Source organism: Ranitomeya variabilis, chromosome 7 (assembly GCF_051348905.1).
Source record: "Ranitomeya variabilis isolate aRanVar5 chromosome 7, aRanVar5.hap1, whole genome shotgun sequence".
Taxonomy (NCBI): Eukaryota; Metazoa; Chordata; class Amphibia; order Anura; family Dendrobatidae; genus Ranitomeya; species Ranitomeya variabilis.
Genome location: NC_135238.1, coordinates 8,192,149 through 8,211,604, shown reverse-complemented (window position 1 = coordinate 8,211,604; position 19,456 = coordinate 8,192,149). Strand labels below are relative to the sequence as shown.

At 45.6% G+C, this 19,456-nt stretch overlaps 1 protein-coding gene across 3 annotated transcripts in view; it reads left to right on the top strand.

Annotated features, from left to right (window-relative positions):
• Positions 1-19,456, top strand: part of LOC143785136 (serine/threonine-protein kinase dkf-2-like) — a 372,992-nt gene that overhangs the window by 139,563 nt on the left and 213,973 nt on the right. For 2 of the 3 annotated variants that reach the window (XM_077273815.1, XM_077273813.1), the window contains exons 4-5: positions 5,141-5,365; positions 5,574-5,605. In XM_077273815.1, the coding sequence (XP_077129930.1) occupies positions 5,141-5,365; positions 5,574-5,605 (257 nt within the window). The remainder of the gene's footprint in view (positions 1-5,140; positions 5,366-5,573; positions 5,606-19,456) is intronic. The other variant, XM_077273814.1, reaches the window with a different exon arrangement.

Sequence of the window (19,456 nt, the reverse complement as noted above, 5' to 3'; positions counted from 1 at the left end):
TTAGTGCAGCCACACTTTTGGTCAGTTTCTGGACCGGGAGATGCAGTCCTGCAGCAGGGTCATTATCTAGGGTCTGCACGTCGGCTTCAACGGGGGCCTGAGGAAAGGATGCCACTTCCTGATGGTATGTAAGTGCTGGGCGCCTAGGGGCGCTGTGCAGCTGGAATTTGGTTCATGCAGCACCTGGATGGCCCTATCTTTAAAGTGTGCAAAGTCCAGGTCAGGGTTTTGTAGGGCCAAGATGTGCAGTTGTGTCATGTGGGTGTGAGACAGACGTCCCTCAATAAATTGCTTATTTAACAATCTGTCAGCATCCTGCATGCTGTCAGAGTCAACCTGGGGCGGGCACTGGGACCGTTTACCTGCCAGCACTTGCCTGCATTTTGGTGATGGTGATGTTTTGGTGATGATTTGGTGATGTATTCTCGATATGTATTTACTCTTGTTGTTTCTATCTGGCATGATTTCAGGCTCTACTAAAAGCCGGCTTGGCACTGTCCTATATGAGATGTTATCTAGACTATGTATTCATTTTCCATCACATGCCTTTGTGGATACATCTAATGCCCCCTTCTTTTGCTACCTATACAGAATGTATATCATATAGATAATATGGCATGTATGGTTACATACTTACATAGTTATTAAGGTTGAAGGAAGACTTTAAGTCCATCTAGTTCAACCCATAGCCTAACATGCCCTAACATGTTGATCCAGGGGAAGGCAAAAAAAACCCATGTGGTAACAGTAAGCTCCACCATGGGGAAAAAAATTCATTCCCGACTCCACATACGGCAAACAGACTAGTTCCCTGGATCAACACCCTATCAAGGAATCTAGTGTATATACCCTGTAACATTATACTTTTCCAGAAAGGCATCCAGTCCCCTCTTAAATTTAAGTAATGAATCACTCATTACAACATCATACGGCAGAGAGTTCCATAGTCTCACTGCTCTTACAGTAAAGAATCCGCGTCTGTTATTATGCTTAAACCTTCTTTCCTCCAGACGTAGAGGATGCCCCCTTGTCCCTGTCACCGGTCTATGATTAAAAAGCTCATCAGAAAGGTCTTTGTACTGTCCCCTCATATATTTACACTGTGTTCCAAATTATTATACAAATAATATTTCCTCCTATTTTCTCTAAATCACCTATCTGAATTGCAGTTATTGTTATTTCCCAGTCATCTACTATTCTAGTATAATTGCAATGTTTTGGAACAAACTGCCTATGAGAACAGTATTTTTTTTTTTTTTTAAATAAACACTTAAAATGCATGTTCCAAATTATTATGCACAGCAGAGTTTTCAACCTTTTTTTTATTTTGAACAAAAAAAATGGTCAGTTGTGAAGTTATAAGCATTATCAGCTTATTACAAAATGAAATCAAACAGTTTTCAATTGAAAACTTTATTCTAGGTGATGTTACATTTGCACGTAGGACCCCTTGTTCAAAAGAAGCTTCTGAACTCTCTCGTCCATTGAATTTGTCAGTTTTTGGATGGTTTCAGCTCCAATTGTTTTGCATGTGGACAGAATCCCCTCCCAGAGCTGTTGCTTAGATGTGACCTGCCTCCCGCCATCACAGACACTCCTTTTGATGATGCTCCAGAGGTTCTCAATGGGGTTGAGGTCAGGGGAAGATGGTGGCCACACCATAAGTTTGTCCTCTTTTATGCCCATAGCAGCCAGAGATGCAGATGTGTTTTTTGCAGCATGAGATGGTGCATTATCCTGTATGAAAATGATCTTGCTGCAGAAAGCACGGTTCTTCCTCTTGAACCATGGCAGGAAGTGTTGTTTTAGAAACTCCACATAGATTATGAAGTTCATCTTTACCCCTTCAGGGATCATGAAGGGACTGACAATCTCGCTCCCCATGATTCCAGCCCAAAACATTACTCCACCTCCTCCTTGTTGGTGCCTTAGCCGTGTTTTCATGGGGTGTCCATCCTCCACTCCATCCATCTGGACCATCGAGCGTTGCACGGCACTCATCGGTGAAAAAAACGGTTTGGAAGTCAGTCTTCATGTATCGTTTGGCCCACTGGAGCCGTTCTGCTTGTGTGCAGTGGATAGAGGTGGTCGACAGGATGGCTTAAGCACAGCTGCAGACCTCTGAAGGACCCTGCATCTTGTTGTTCTGGGGACGTTGGAGGCACCAGCAGCTTCAAAAACTTGTCTGCTGCTATGACAAGGCATTTTTGCAGCTGCTCTTTTAACCTTACGCAATTGCCTGTTGGAAAGAGTCCTCAATTTGTCCTTATCAGCACGCACACGTGTGTGCAGGGAATCAGCTACATACTTCTTGATTGTGCGATGATCACGATGAAGTGTCTTGGCAATGTTGATTGTAGTCATGCCTTGACCTAAACACTCCACAATTTGTTGCTTCTCAGCAGCCGACACATCCTTTTTCTTTCCCATTTTGGCAAAAAATGTAGGCTGCTTAATAATGTGGAACAGCCTTCTTAAGTAGTCTTGCCTTTATTTGGACACACCGGCCAAACTAATTTGCACAGGTATCTGCAATTGCTTCAGTGATATAAAGAGCCCTGACACACATCACCATCAATGAGTTTACATGACAAACAAAAAATTCTAACCTTATCACTCCAAAACTCTATGTGCAGAATCATTTGGAACACAGTGTATACATTAACATAAGATCACCCCTTAGCCTTCGTTTTTCCAAACTAAACAGCCCCAAGTGTAATAACCTATCTTGGTATTGCAGACCCCCCAGTCCTCTAATAACCTTGGTCGCTCTTCTCTGCACCCGCTCCAGTTCAGCTATGTCTTTCTTATACGCCGGAGACCAGAACTGTGCACAGTATTCTAAGTGTGATCGCACTAGTGACTTGTATAGAGGTAAAATTATATTCTCCTCATGAGCATCTGCAGCGCCCCAGAGTCCTGGTCGTTGCAGTACTGTGGCTCCGCCACTATGGGGAGCTATGGTACGTCTGGTGGCACTGAAGGAGTTCATCTGATCAGGTATCACAGACACCAATACATTTCACAGTCGGGCCTCCAGGGGGAGCTAAGGGTGCTATTTATTAGGCCACTCCCCACCATAGTGGGTAAACTGGGGGTCAGGCAGGAAGTTAGATTAGAAAGCTGACTGGGTTGGAACCAGGCAACACCTTGTGGCAGAGGGTGTTGTGGGGGAAGATTCGGTAGGGTCCCTGTCAGGTTTGGGACCCTGACAGAGGCCTGGCAATGAGAGAGAACGTCACGGGACCGTGCCTGCTCAGCATAGCGGCGGTGCCCAAGGAAGGATTAGAAGCGAGATAGATTGTGCTGAGTGAGAAACGAGATCAAAGCAACAAGGAGAATACCAGTAGGAGTCGTGCTGTAAGACCGATGCAACATCCTACTGAGGCGCATAACCGGCGGCCGGAACGCCGAGGAAGTATTTACAAATCTAGCTTCAAGCAATACTTCAAACCAACGGCAGGACAGTCAGTCATAGGCGGGCTGTCTCACGTAAATCACCTACGAAGACATAGGGGGCAACCTGTGGAGAGGGGCGACTCTAGGGTCCCGGAAGAGCTCCGAGCCTACCCGTCATACGGGTGCCGTCCTAACCATAACATCAGGGAGGGACGGAAGATTAGCAGAACATCATCTAATCGAGTTGTGAGGGAACTTAAGAAACAGACACAACAGTTGTGGGGACTTTCCGTAAGCACCGCAGGGAAGGACCACAACACATAGCGCTAGTGGGAAGGCACAGATTTCCACCTGTAAAGAGAACTCTGGAGGTGCCATTGGACCGGCCGGACTTGCGCAGCCTGGTTAACCGTATTCCGGACTGAGGTCCCAGAGATCTTCAGTAAAGAGGTAAAGAGACTGCAACCTGGTGTCCTCGTTATTTGCTGCGACCGGCATTTCACAACTACACTGCACCATCTACATCATCCCATACCTCCATCTTTATTGTACGCCCCACAGGCAGGGCCACGGACCGGGTCTAGCCACCGTGACAACCCCAGAACAGAGACTCAGAGGCCCGGTACCGGGTACCTCTCGGCCCTGCGGCAGTGGGGGCGCTACACATCTATGCCTCTTTTAATGCATCCCATTATTTTATTTGCCTTTGTAGCAGCTGCCTGACACTGGCCACTGAATATGAGTTTGTCATCCACCCATACACCCAGGTCTGTTTCATTGACGGTTTTGTCCAGAGTTTTAGAATTAAGCACATAGTTATACATCTAATTACTTCTACCCAAGTGCATGACCTTACATTTATCCCCATTAAAGCTCATTTGCCATTTATCAGCCCAAGCTTCTAGTTTACATAAATCATCCTGTAATATAAAATTGTCCTCCTCTGTATTGATTACCCTGCAGAGTTTAGTGTCATCTGCAAATATTGAAATTCTACTCTGAATGCCCCTACAAGGTCATTAATAAATATGTTAAAAAGAAGAGGGCCCAATACTGACCCCTGTGGTACCCCACTGCTAACCGCGACCCAGTCCGAGTGTGCTCCATTAATAACCACCCTCTGTTTCCTATCCCTGAGCCAGCTCTCAATCCACTTACACATATTTTACCCTATCCCCATTATTCTCATTTTATGTAACAACCTTTTGTGTGGCACCGTATCAAAAGCTTTAGAAAAGTCCATATACACTACATCTACTGGGTTCCCTTGGTCCAGTACGGAACTTACCTCTTCATAGAAGCTGATCAAATTAGTCTGACATGAACGGTCCCTAGTAAACCCGTGCTGATACTGGGTCATGAGGTTATTCCTCTTCAGATACTCCAGTATAGCATCCCTTAGAATGCCCTCCAGGATTTTACCCACAGTAGAGGTGAAGCTTACTGGCCTATAATTTCCGAGTTCAGTTTTTGTCCCCTTTTTGAATATTGGCCCCACATTTGCTATACGCCAGTCCTGTGGTACAGACCCTGTTATTATGGAGTCTTTAAAGATTAATAATAATGGTCTATCAATGACTGTACTTAATTCCTGCAGTACTCGGGGGTGGATCCCATCCGGGCCCGGAGATTTGTCAAATTCAAGTTATTTCTGTGATCATTGTGGGGTTTTTGTGTCATTATACGAAGGGGACCAACAATTTTGACCACGTGTGTAAATGTGTCATTTTTGTATGTTTAGGACCAGAGAAGATGATAATGATGATTTGTGGGATGGAGGACAACAAGTCTGAAAAAAGAAAAATTGCTGAATGGGAGGTGGAACAATCACCCCGGTGTCCCCTGCTGACGCTGACCATAGGCGACATGAAGCTGATGAATAAATCAGAAGTAAAGGATATTTGTATAGACAGGATAATGGTGAGAAAAGTGCACCAGATGCGAGATATCCTAAAGCTGAACACAGGTGAATATGATTACGGCATAATGATAAAGTATGGTGGGAGTCTATATGAGGCATATGACTGTGCGAAAAGGGGCTGAGGCAGGGTTTATCAATGAATCCATGTAGGTGGCTATTCTTGCATTGACCATTGGCTTGGTATGATATCAGGATTTATTATATTGCAATATTTTATCTAAGTCACTAATCAGATTTTGTTATTTTTTCACAGAAGGCTCAAAAAATGAATTTGCTCAAGCATGGGTAAGAGAATCATAAAGGGTTTTCTGATATTTACACAATGTACAAATAATCATCAACATGTAAGAAGGGAGAAGGCTCTGGGGTATTGCTTAGACATGCCTGATCATACGTATGATGCTCTATATTTATAAATATGTATACGCAGAAAACACATAATCGCTAGTGATGAGCGAGCACTAAAATGCTCCGAGCTGGAATCGAGCAGGTCGGATGTTCGAAAGAGCCCAACTATTCAATTAACAAATATAATGGAAGTCAGTGGGAAACTCGAGTATTTTTCCGGAAGAACCCCAACAGGAGGGCTGTGATGGGGAGTTAAAGGAAAATCACTGACATGGATAAAAACAGAGCTCAAATGGCATGGGAAAAGCATGAGGAAGACACCTTGAGGCATCTCTGACTCCGAGGTCACTGAGCTGAACAGTGTTATCAGAGTATTAAGGTACCTTCACACGAAACGACTTTGTAACGATATCGCTAGCGATCCGTGACGTTGCAGCGTCCTGGATAGCGATATCGTTTAGTTTGACACGCAGCAGCGATCAGGATCCTGCTGTGATGTCGCTGGTCGCTGAATAAAGTCCAGAACTTTATTTGGTCGTCCGATCGCCGTGTATCGTTGTGTTTGAAAGCAAAAGCAACGATACCAGCGATGTTTTACACTGGTAACCAGGGTAAACATCGGGTTACTAAGCGCAGGGCCACGCTTAGTAACCCGATGTTTACCCTGGTTACCAGCGTAAAAGTAAAAAAAACAAACAGTACATACTCACCTGCGCGTCCCCCGGCGTCCGCTTCCTGACACTTACTGAGCGCCGGCCCTAAAGTGAAAGTGAAAGCACAGCGGTGACGTCACCGCTGTGCTGTTAGGGCCGGAGCTCAGTCAGTGTCAGGAAGCAGACGCTGGGGGACGCGCAGGTGAGTATGTACTGTTTGTTTTTTTTACTTTTACGCTGGTAACCAGGGTAAACATCAGGTTACTAAGCGCGGCCCTGCGCTTAGCAACCCGATGTTTACCCTGGTTACCCGGGGACCTCGGCATCGTTGGTCGCTGGAGAGCGGTCTGTGTGACAGCTCTCCAGCGACCAAACAGTGACGCTGCAGCGATCGGCATCGTTGTCGCTATCGCTGCAGCGTCGCTTCGTGTGAAGGTACCTTTACTCCACTTTTACAGACTGACAATAAAACATACAAAACTGAACATAAAACAGATTTTACAGGAAAGAATGTTAAGAAACATTCTTTCCAGGATAATGCCTCCTCCACCCCTTAATAGCTGGGCCATCCCTCACTGTATTTCCGCCTCCCCTATGACTACAGTAGATGACATAGTAGATGGGGAAATATGACTACACCCTCTTTAGTGACTGGTAACTGTAATTTTACCATTTACTACCTTATCTGGACTGTGGTGTGTGACATAGTCAGACACATAATGTGTAATTTATGAAGGAGCAACTCTGAGACTCACAAAGCCTATGGGAACAATGCAAGAACTGCCAAATATTAGAAGGAACAAGGACCAGAAACATCCTGTATTAGACATAATGGATGCCTCAATCTCATTATAGTAACATTGTTGGGTAGTGGGACTCCTAGATTTATAAAGCCTATGCACAAAGTGCAAGAGCTGCCAAAAAATAGAAGGAGGGACTGTAATATACCCTGGATGACAAAAAAAAAGGAGTGCCACATGATGACCCTGTAAAAATTTGGAGCAAGAGCCACGTGATGGCCCTGTTGATATGGGGAGAACGAGGATGACAAGAAAAAGAAGCTATGAACTGTATACTCTTTTTTGGGTGGGGAGTGGTGCATGGGATACATTAGTACACTGCTCAATTAAGGAGTGGTTCTGCAGGTGGGGACCACAGACCACATCTCAGTACCAATGCTTTCCGGCTGATGTTTTGGTCATGAGACAGACTCTACAACCCACACAAGTGGCTCAGGTAGTGCAGCTCATCCAGGATGGCACTTCAATGTGAACTGTGGCAAGGTTTGCTGTGTCTGTCAGCATAGAGTCCAGAGGCTGGAGGTGCTACGAGGAGACAGGCCAGTAGACCAGGAGATGTGGAGGGGGCCGTAGGAGGGCAACAACCCAGCAGCAAGACTACCTCCGCTTTTGTGCAAGGATGAACAGGAGCACTGCCAGAGCCCTGCAAAATGACCTCAGGCAGACCACAAATGTGCATGTGTCTGCACAAACGGTTAGAAACTGACTCCATGAGGATGGTCTGAGTGCACGATGTCCACAGATGGGGTTTGTGCTCACAGCCCAACACTGTGCAGGGCGCCACTCGCGCCCTGTGCTCTTCACAGATGAAAGCAGGTTCACACTGAGCACATGTGACAGATGTGAGAGTCTGGAGACGCCGTGGAGAGCGATCTGCTGCCTGCAAAATCCTTCAGCATGACCGGTTTGGCAGTGGGTCAGTAATGGTGTGGGGTGGCATTTCTTTGGAGAGCCGCACAGCCCTCCATGTGCTTGCCAGAGGTAGCCTGACTGCCATTAGGTACCTGTTGTGAACTCTGTTTTCAGGCTCCCTCTTGTGGTCACTGGTGATATGGTGTGACTTTTGCTTTGGGCTCCCCCTGGTGGCTTTGTTTGTTATCCTGCTGGTCTCTGGCTATCAGCTGGTTCGTTATCCTCTGGGAGGTTCCTATATAGCTCTGTTTTGCTTCCACTTGTTGCCGGCTGTCGATGTAATCAGTGCTACTCAGTTTCCTTCTGACTACCTTGCTCCCAGTCCATCCAGGACAAGCTAAGTTTTGTTTGCTTATTTTTTGATCAGCAGTGTTTATCATGTTTTCTTGTCCAGCTTGCTAAAATGTATTCCCTCGCTTGCTGGTTGCTCTAGTGGACTGAGTTTCTCCCCACACACCGTTAGTTGGTGCGTGGGTTCTTGAAATCTCAGGATGGATATTTTGTAAGGGTTTTTTATTGATCGCATAGACCCCTGCTCTATTTTCTGCTTTCTAGTACTAGTGGGCCTCTTTTGCTGAATCTGATTTCATCCCTATGTATGTGCCTTCTTCTTACTTCACCGGTAATATTTGTTGGGGGCTTCTATATCTTTGGGGATTATTTCTCTGGAGGCAAGCGAGGTCTTTCTTTCTCTTTAGGGGTAGCTACAGTGGGGCAAAAAAGTATTTAGTCAGTCAGCAATAGTGCAAGTTCCACCACTTAAAATGATGAGAGGCGTCTGTAATTTACATCATAGGTAGACCTCAACTATGGGAGACAAACTGAGAAAAAAAAATCCAGAAAATCACATTGTCTGTTTTTTTTATCAATTTATTTGCATTTTATGGTGGAAAATAAGTATTTGGTCAGAAACAAACAATCCAGATTTCTGGCTCTCACAGACCTGTAACTTCTTCTTTAAGAGTCTCCTCTTTCCTCCACTCATTACCTGTAGTAATGGCACCTGTTTAAACTTGTTATCAGTATAAAAAGACACCTGTGCACACCCTCAAACAGTCTGACTCCAAACTCCACTATGGTGAAGACCAAAGAGCTGTCAAAGGACACCAGAAACAAAATTGTAGCCCTGCACCAGGCTGGGAAGACTGAATCTGCAATAGCCAACCAGCTTGGAGTGAAGAAATCAACAGTGGGAGCAATAATTAGAAAATGGAAGACATACAAAACCACTAATAATCTCCCTCGATCTGGGGCTCCACGCAAAATCCCACCCCGTGGAGTCAGAATGATTACAAGAACGGTGAGCAAAAATCCCAGAACCACGCGGGGGGACCTAGTGAATGAACTGCAGAGAGCTGGGACCAATGTAACAAGGCCTACCATAAGGAACACACTACGCCACCATGGACTCAGATCCTGCAGTGCCAGACGTGTCCCACTGCTTAAGCCAGTACATGTCCGGGCCCGTCTGAAGTTTGCTAGAGAGCATTTGGATGATCCAGAGGAGTTTTGGGAGAATGTCCTATGGTCTGATGAAACCAAACTGGAACTGTTTGGTAGAAACACAACTTGTCGTGTTTGGAGGAAAAAGAATACTGAGTTGCATTCATCAAACACCATACCTACTGTAAAGCATGGTGGTGGAAACATCATGCTTTGGGGCTGTTTCTCTGCAAATGGGCCAGGACGACTGATCCGGGTACATGAAAGAATGAATGGGGCCATGTATCGTGAGATTTTGAGTGCAAACCTCCTTCCATCAGCAAGGGCATTGAAGTTGAAACGTGGCTGGGTCTTTCAACATGACAATGATCCAAAGCACACCACCAGGGCAACGAAGGAGTGGCTTCGTAAGAAGCATTTCAAGGTCCTGGAGTGGCCTAGCCAGTCTCCAGATCTCAACCCTATAGAAAACCTTTGGAGGGAGTTGAAAGTCCGTGTTGCCAAGCGAAAAGCCAAAAACATCACTGCTCTAGAGGAGATCTGCATGGAGGAATGGGCCAAAATACCAACAACAGTGTGTGGCAACCTTGTGAAGTCTTACAGAAAACGTTTGACCTCTGTCATTGCCAACAAAGGCTATTTTACAAAGTATTGAGATGAAATTTTGTTTCTGACCAAATACTTATTTTCCACCATAAAATGCAAATAAAATGATAAAAAAACAGACAATGTGATTTTCTGGATTTTTTTTCTCAGTTTGTCTCCCATAGTTGAGGTCTACCTATGATGTAAATTACAGACGCCTCTCATCTTTTTAAGTGGTGGAACTTGCACTATTGCTGACTGACTAAATACTTTTTTGCCCCACTGTAGTTCCTCAGGCTGGCTCGAGACGTCTAGGAATTTTTTAGGCACGTTCACCGGCTACCTCTAGTTGTGTTGGATAGGTTCAGATTTGCGATCAGTCCAGTTACCATCTCCCTAGAGCTTGTCTCAATTATTCACTTGCTGGTCTATTTGTGATCCTCTACCACTAAGGATCATAACAGTACAGCCGGCCAACAAAGTGTTAATTGCATGGCAGAAGCAGGAGAAAAGAAGCCTTGAGAATTTTTTTTTTTTTTTTGCCGTGTGTCTAGCTGCTGTGGCTAGCTTCTCTCCTCCTCTTAATCTTGGTGTGGCTCTGAGTTCAGCTGCTGACATGGATGTCCAGAGCTTGGCTTCCAGTCTGGATCGTCTTGCTGCTAGGGTTCAAAGTATTCAGGATTTTGTTGTTCACAGTCCTATGTCAGAGCCTAGAATACCTATTCCGGAGTTGTTTTCTGGAGATAGATCTAGGTTCCGGAATTTCAAGAACAATTGTAAGTTGTATCTTTCTTTGAAATTTCGTTCCTCTGGTGATTCCGTTCAGCAAGTTAAAATTATCATTTCTTTTTTGCGGGGTGACCCTCAAGATTGGGCTTTCGCATTGGCGCCAGGGGATCCTGCATTGCTCAGTGTGGATGCGTTTTTTCTGGCCCTTGGATTGCTCTATGAGGAACCTAATCTTGAGAACCAGGCTGAAAAAGCGTTATTGGCCCTCTCGCAGGGGCAAGATGAAGCAGAGGTGTACTGCCAGAAATTTCGGAAATGGTCGGTGCTTACTCAGTGGAATGAGTGTGCCCTGGCTGCAAATTTCAGAGGTCTTTCTGAAGCCATTAAGAATGTCATGGTGGGGTTCCCTACGCCTGCAGGTCTGAATGAGTCAATGACTCTGGCCATTCAGATTGATCGGCGTTTGCGGGAGCGCAAACCTGTGCACCATTTGGTGGTGTCTTCTGAACAGACACCTGAATCTATGCAATGTGACAGAATTCTGACCAGAAGTGAACGGCAAAATTATAGACGGCAAAATGGGTTGTGCTTTTACTGTGGTGACTCAGCTCATGTTATCTCAGCATGCTCTAAGCGCAAAAAAGAGGTTGATAAATCTGTCACCATTGGTACTTTACAGCCTAAGTTAATTTTGTCTGTTACCCTGATTTGTTCCCTGTCATCTTACCCGGTTAATGCTTTTGTAGATTCAGGTGCTGCCCTGAGTCTGATGGATTGGTCGTTTGCCAGGCGCTGTGATTTTGATTTGGAGCCTTTAAAATTCCCTATTCCACTAAGGGGAATTGATTCTACACCATTGGCTACGAATAGACCTCAGTACTGGACACAAGTGACCATGTGCATGACTCCTGTTCATCAGGAGGTGATTCGCTTTCTTGTATTGCATAATTTGCATGATGTTGTCGTGTTGGGTCTACCATGGTTGCAGACTCATAATCCAGTCCTGGATTGGAAAGCTATGTCTGTGTCAAGTTGGGGTTGTCAGGGAATTCATGGTGACGCTCCTGTGGTGTCAATTGCTTCATCCACTCCTTCTGAAGTCCCTACGTTTTTGTCAGACTACCAGGATGTATTTGAGGAGCCCAAACTCAATTCTCTACCTCCTCATAGGGACTGTGATTGTGCTATAGATTTGATTCCTGGTAGTAAGTTTCCTAAGGGACGACTTTTCAATTTATCTGTGCCGGAGCATGCTGCCATGCGGAGTTATATAAAGGAGTCTTTGGAGAAGGGACATATTCGCCCGTCCTCATCCCCTCTTGGTGCAGGATTCTTTTTTGTGGCTAAGAAGGATGGTTCCCTGAGACCTTGTATTGATTATCGTCTTTTGAATGAAATCACGGTCAAATTTCAGTATCCTTTGCCATTGTTAACTGATTTGTTTGCTCGCATTAGGGGGTCTAGTTGGTTCACCAAGATAAATCTTCGTGGTGCGTATAACCTTGTGCGTATAAAACAGGGTGATGAATGGAAAACTGCATTTAATACGCCTGAAGGCCATTTTGAGTACTTGGTGATGCCTTTTGGACTTTCTAATGCTCCTTCAGTCTTTCAGTCCTTTATGCACGACATCTTCCGTGAATATCTGGATAAGTTTATGATTGTGTATCTGGATGATATTCTGGTTTTTTCGGATGATTGGGAGTCGCATGTTAAGCAGGTCAGGATGGTCTTTCAGGTCCTGCGTGACAATGCTTTATTTGTGAAGGGCTCAAAATGTCTTTTTGGAGTCCAGAAGATTTCATTTTTTCTCCTTCTACTATTGAGATGGATCCAGTCAAGGTTCAGGCTATTCATGACTGGACGCAGCTTACATCTGTTAAGAGTCTTCAGAAGTTCTTGGGTTTTGCTAATTTTTACCGTTGCTTCATAGCTAATTTTTCTGGTGTTGTTAAGCCTTTGACGGATTTGACCAAGAAAGGTTCTGATGTGACTAATTGGTCCTCTGCGGCTGTGGAGGCCTTTCAGGAGCTGAAGCGTCAGTTTTCTTCGGCTCCGGTCTTATGTCAACCAGATGTCTCACTTCCCTTCCAGGTGGAGGTTGATGCTTCCGAGATTGGAGCGGGGGCTGTTTTGTCACAGAGAAGTTCCGATGGCTCTGTGATGAAGCCATGTGCTTTCTTTTCAAGAAAGTTTTCGCCTGCCGAGCGGAATTATGATGTCGGTAATCGGGAGCTGTTGGCTATGAAGTGGGCATTTGAGGAGTGGCGACATTGGCTCGAGGGAGCTAAGCATCGTGTGGTGGTCTTGACTGATCACAAGAATTTGATTTATCTCGAGTTGGCCAAACGGCTGAATCCCAGACAGGCTCGTTGGTCGTTGTTTTTCTCTCGTTTTGATTTCGTGGTCTCGTACCTGCCTGGTTCGAAGAATGTGAAGGCTGATGCTCTTTCTAGGAGTTTTGTGCCTGACTCTCCTGGAGATTCAGAGCCAGCTGGTATCCTTAGAGAAGGGGTGATTTTGTCTGCCATCTCCCCAGATTTGCGACGTGTGCTGCAAGAGTTTCAGGCGGATAGACCTGACCGCTGTCCACCGGAGAGACTGTTTGTCCCGGATAGATGGACCAACAGAGTCATCTCCAAGGTCCATTCTTCGGTGTTAGCAGGCCATCCTGGAATATTTGGTACCAGAGACTTGGTGGCCAGGTCTTTTTGGTGGCTTTCCTTGTCGCGGGATGTGCGTTCCTTTGTGCAGTCTTGTGGAATTTGTGCTCGGGCTAAGCCTTGCTGTTCTCGTGCCAGTGGTTTGCTGTTGCCTTTGCCTGTCCCGAAGAGGCCTTGGACGCACATTTCCATGGATTTTATTTCAGATCTCCCTGTCTCTCAGAGAATGTCTGTCATCTGGGTGGTGTGTGATCGTTTTTCTAAGATGGTCCATTTGGTGCCCTGTTGTGAATTCTGTTTTTGGGCTCCCTCTGGTGGCTACTGGTGGTACTGGTTGACTTTTGTCTTGTGTTTCCAGTGCACCAGTTTTCATCAGGAAATTGGGAGTTTCCTATTTAGTCTGGCTTCTCAGTCACTCTAGCGCCGGCAATCAATGTTATCAGAGCACCTCTGTTGCTTGCTACCTGCTCCAAGTCTGCAATTCAGCTAAGTTGAATCTTTGGCATTTTTTGTGTTTGTTTTGTCCAGCATGCATTTATATTTCTCGTGCTGCTGGAAGCTCTAGTGATCTGAAATTACTACTCCGGTGTCATGAGTTGATAACGGAGTTAAGGTAGTTTCAGGATGGCTGCTTAGGGTTTTGAGGTAACCGCGAAGTCCTCTTTTGTATTTTCATCTATCTAGTCAGAGGGCCTCACTTTGCTGAATCTATATTCATACTGCGTTTGTGTTTTCCTCTTACCTAACCATTATTATATGTGGGGGGGCTACTATAACTTTTGGGGTTTCCCTGGAGGCAAGCCAGGTCTGTGTATTCCTCTTCTAGGGGTAGTTAGATCTCTGGCTGGCGCGAGGTGTCTAGGGATAAAACGTAGGCACGCCCCCTGGCTACTTTTATTTGCGTGTTAGGTTCAGCATCGCGGTTACCTGAGATACCATCTTCCTAGAGCTAGTCCGTTTTTGCCCGTGTCCCTGCCATTGGGAATCATGACAGTATTGCCGGCCATAATGTATTAGAAAATTAGAAAAAAGAAGTTTCTGACACTTTTTTTTTTTTACTCAGAAGTTCTGTCTAGCCATAATTGCCATCTGCTGTTTTTTTTTTTTTTTTCCCTCCTCTTAACCTCTGAATGGCTCAGATCTCTGCTGTTGAGAAATGGATATTCAGAGTTTAGCTTCAAATCTTAATACTCTTGCCTCTAAGGTTCAAAATATCCAAGACTTTGTTATACATGCTCCTATGTCTGAACCCAAGATCCCTATACCTGAGTTCTTTTCTGGAGATAGATCTCGTTTTTTGAATTTTAAGCACAATTGTAAATTGTATCTTTCTCTGAGATCTCGCTCCGCTGGAGACCCCGCTCAGCAGGTTAAAATTGTTATTTCCTTGTTGCGGGGTGACCCCCAGAATTGGGCATTTGCATTGGCACCAGGGGATCCTGCGTTGCTCAATGTGGATGCGTTTTTTCTGGCACTGGGGTTGCTCTATGAGGAACCTAATTTGGAGATTCAGGCTGAAAAGGCCTTGATAGCCCTCTCTCAAGGGCATGATGAAGCTGAAATATATTGTCAAAAATTTCGAAAATGGTCGGTGCTTACTCAGTGGAATGAGTGCGCCCTGGCGGCGAATTTCAGAGAAGGTCTCTCTGACGCCGTTAAAGATGTCATGGTGGGGTTTCCTACGCCCACAGGTCTGAATGAATCCATGACTATGGCTATTCAGATTGATCGGCGTTTACGGGAGCGCAAACCTGTGCACCATTTGGCGGTGTCTTCTGAGCAGGCACCGGAGATTATGCAATGTGATAGAATTCTGTCCAGAAGTGAACGGCAGAATTATAGGCGTAAAAATGGGTTGTGCTTCTACTGTGGTGATTCTGCTCATGTTATATCAGCATGCTCTAAACGCACAAAAAAGGTTGATAAGTCTTTTGCAATTGGCACCTTGCAGTCTAAGTTTATTTTGTCTGTAACTTTGATCTGTTCATTGTCAACTATTACTGTGGATGCCTATGTGGATTCTGGCACTTCCTTGAGTCTTATGGATTGGTCCTTTGCCAGACGTTGTGGGTTTAGCCTAGAGCCTTTGGAAGTTCCTATCCCTCTGAAGGGTATCGACTCCACACCTTTGGCTAGGAATAAACCACAATTCTGGACACAAGTGACTATGTGTATGACTCCTGACCATCGGGAGGTGATTCGCTTCCTTGTGTTGCATAACTTGCATGATGTCTTAGTGCTTGGATTGCCATGGTTGCAAACTCATGATCCAGTCCTTGACTGGAAAACAATGTCTGTGTTAAGTTGGGGATGTCAGGGGGCTCATGGGGAAGTACCTTTGGTTTCCATTGCTTCATCTACTCCCTCTGAAATTCCGGCATTTTTGTCTGATTATTGTGATGTTTTTGAGGAGCCTAAACTTAGTTCTCTCCCCCCTCACAGGGATTGCGATTGTGCTATAGACTTGATTCCGGGCAGCAAGTTTCCCAAGGGTCGTTTGTTCAATCTATCTGTGCCTGAGCATGCTGCTATGCGAGAGTATATTAAGGAGTCCTTGGAAAAGGGACATATCCGTCCATCCTCATCCCCTTTAGGAGCAGGGGTTTTTTTCGTGGGTAAGAAAGATGGCTCCCTGAGGCCCTGTATTGATTATCGCCTGTTGAATAAGATTACAGTCAAATACCAGTATCCTTTGCCACTATTGACTGATTTATTTGCTCGTATTAAAGGGGCAAAGTGGTTTTCTAAGGTTGATCTTCGGGGTGCGTATAATTTGGTGCAGATTAAGCAGGGAGATGAGTGGAAAACTGCATTTAATACGCCCGAGGGCCATTTTGAGTATTTGGTAATGCCTTTTGGTCTTTCTAATGCCCCTTCAGTCTTTCAGTCCTTTATGCACGATATTTTCCGTAAATACCTGGATAAATTTATGATTGTGTATTTGGATGATATTTTGGTTTTTTCGGATGACTGGGAGTCGCATGTTCAACAGGTTAGGAAGGTTTTTCAGGTTTTGCGGTCAAATTCTTTGTTTGTAAAGGGTTCAAAGTGTATCTTTGGGGTTCAGAAGATCTCCTTTTTGGGGTACATTTTTTCCCCTTCTTCTGTTGAGATGGATCCCGTCAAGGTTCGGGCTATTTGTGATTGGACGCAGCCTACTTCCCTGAGGAGTCTTCAGAAGTTCTTGGGCTTTGCTAATTTCTATCGTCGATTTATAACTGGGTTTTCAGGTGTTGCTAAACCTCTGACTGATTTGACTAAGAAGGGTGCTGATGTTGCCAACTGGTCCTCTGCGGCTGTGGAGGCCTTTCGGGAGCTTAAGCGCCGCTTTTCTTCTGCTCCTGTGTTGCGCCAGCCTGATGTTTCGCTCCCTTTTCAGGTTGAGGTTGATGCTTCCGAGATTGGAGCGGGGGCGGTTTTGTCGCAGAGAAATCCCGATTGCTCAGTGATGAGACCATGTGCATTCTTCTCTCGAAAATTTTCGGCCGCCGAGCGAAATTATGATGTCGGTAATCGGGAGCTCTTGGCCATGAAGTGGGCATTTGAGGAGTGGCATCATTGGCTTGAGGGTGCTAGACATCAGGTGGTGGTCTTGCCTGATCACAAGAATTTGATTTACCTTGAGTCTGCCAGGCGTCTGAATCCTAGACAGGCGCGCTGGTCATTGTTTTTCTCCCGGTTTAATTTTGTGGTTTCATACTTGCCGGGCTCGAAAAATGTGAAGGCAGATGCTCTTTCTAGGAGTTTTGAGCCTGACTCCTCTGGTGATTCTGAGCCTACGGGTATCCTTAAGGATGGAGTGATTTTGTCTGCTGTCTCCCCAGACTTGCGACGTGCTTTGCAGGAGTTTCAGACTGATAGACCTGATCGTTGTCCGTCTGGGAGATTGTTTGTTCCAGATGAGTGGACCAGTAGAGTCATCTCAGAGGTTCATTCTTCTGTGTTGGCAGGCCACCCTGGAATTTTTGGTACCAGAGATTTGGTGGCCAGGTCCTTCTGGTGGCCTTCCCTGTCCCGGGATGTGCGTACCTTTGTACAGTCTTGTGATGTTTGTGCTCGGGCCAAGCCTTGCTGTTCTCGGGCTAGTGGACTGTTGTTGTCCTTGCCTATTCCGAAGAGGCCATGGACGCACATCTCTATGGACTTTATCTCGGATCTCCCGGTTTCTCAGAAAATGTCCGTCATTTGGGTGGTGTGTGACCGTTTTTCTAAGATGGTTCATTTGGTACCCTTGCCCAAATTGCCTTCTTCATCGGAGTTGGTTCCTTTATTTTTTCAGAATGTAGTTCGCTTACATGGTATCCCGGAAAACATCGTTTCTGACAGGGGATCTCAATTTGTGTCTAGGTTCTGGCGAGCGTTCTGTGCCAGGATGGGCATTGATTTGTCTTTTTCGTCTGCGTTCCATCCTCAGACTAATGGCCAGACGGAGCGGACTAATCAGACCTTGGGGACTTATTTGAGGTGTTTTGTGTCTGCTGATCAGGATGATTGGGTCACCTTTTTGCCGTTGGCAGAGTTTGCCCTCAATAATCGGGCCAGTTCTGCCACTCTGGTTTCTCCTTTCTTTTGTAATTCAGGGTTTCACCCTCGTTTTTCATCTGGCCAGGTGGAATCTTCGGATTGTCCTGGAGTGGATACTGTGGTGGATAGAATGCACCGGATTTGGAGTCATGTGGTGGACAATTTGAAGTTGTCTCAGGAGAAAACTCAGCAGTTTGCTAATCGTCATCGTCGTGTGGGTCAGCATCTCCGTGTTGGAGACTTGGTGTGGTTATCTTCTCGTTTTGTCCCTATGAAGGTCTCTTCTCCTAAGTTCAAACGTCGGTTCATAGGTCCTTATAAGATTTTGGAGATTCTTAATCCTGTATCTTTTCGTTTGGACCTTCCAGCATCTTTCACCATTCATAATGTCTTCCATCGGTCGTTGTTGCGGAGGTACGAGGTACCGGTTGTTCCTTCTGTTGAGCCTCCTGCTCCTGTGCTGGTGGAGGGTGAATTGGAGTGTGTTGTGGAGAAGATTTTGGACTCTCGCATTTCCAGACGGAGACTTCAATATTTGGTTAAATGGAAGGGATACGGTCAGGAGGATAATTCTTGGGTGACTGCCTCTGATGTTCATGCCTCTGATTTGGTTCGCGCCTTTCATAGGGCGCATCCAGATCGCCCTGGTGGTTCTCATGAGGGTTCGGTGCCCCCTCCTTAAGGGGGGGGTACTGTTGTGAATTCTGTTTTTAAGCTCCCTCTGGTGGCTACTGGTGGTACTGACTGACTTTGTCTTGTGCACCTGTTGTCATCAGGAAATTGGGAGTTCCTATTTAGTCTGGCTTCTCAGTCATTCTAGTGCCGGCAATCAATGTTATCAGAGCACCTCTGTTGCTTGCTACCTGCTCCAAGTCTGCAATTCAGCTAAGTTGAAGCTTTGGCTTTTTTTTGTGTTTGTTTTGTCCAGCATGCATTTATATTTCTTGTGCAGCTGGAAGCTCTAGTGATCTGAAATTACTACTCCGGTGTCATGAGTTGACAACGGAGTCAAGGTAATTTCAGGATGGCTGTTTAAGGGTTTTGAGGTAACCGCGAAGTCCTCTTTTGTATTTTCCACTATCTAGTTAGAGGGCCTCGCTTTGCTGAATCTATATTCATACTGCGTTTGTGTTTTCCTCTTGACTAACCGTTATTATATGTGGGGGGCTACTATAACTTTTGGGGTTTCCCTGGAGGCAAGCCAGGTCTGTGTATTCCTCTAATAGGGGTAGTTAGTTCTCCGGCTGGCGCGAGGTGTCTAGAGATCAACGTAGGCACACCCCCTGGCTACTTTTAGTTGCGTGTTAGGTTCAGCGTCGCGGTTACCTGAGATACCATCTTCCTAGAGCTAGTCCGTTTTTGCCTGTGTCCCTGCCATTGGGAATCATGACAGGGCTTCTATATCTTTGGGGATTATTTCTCTGGAGGCAAGCGAGGTCTTTCTTTCTCTTTAGGGGTAGCTAGTTCCTCAGGCTGGCT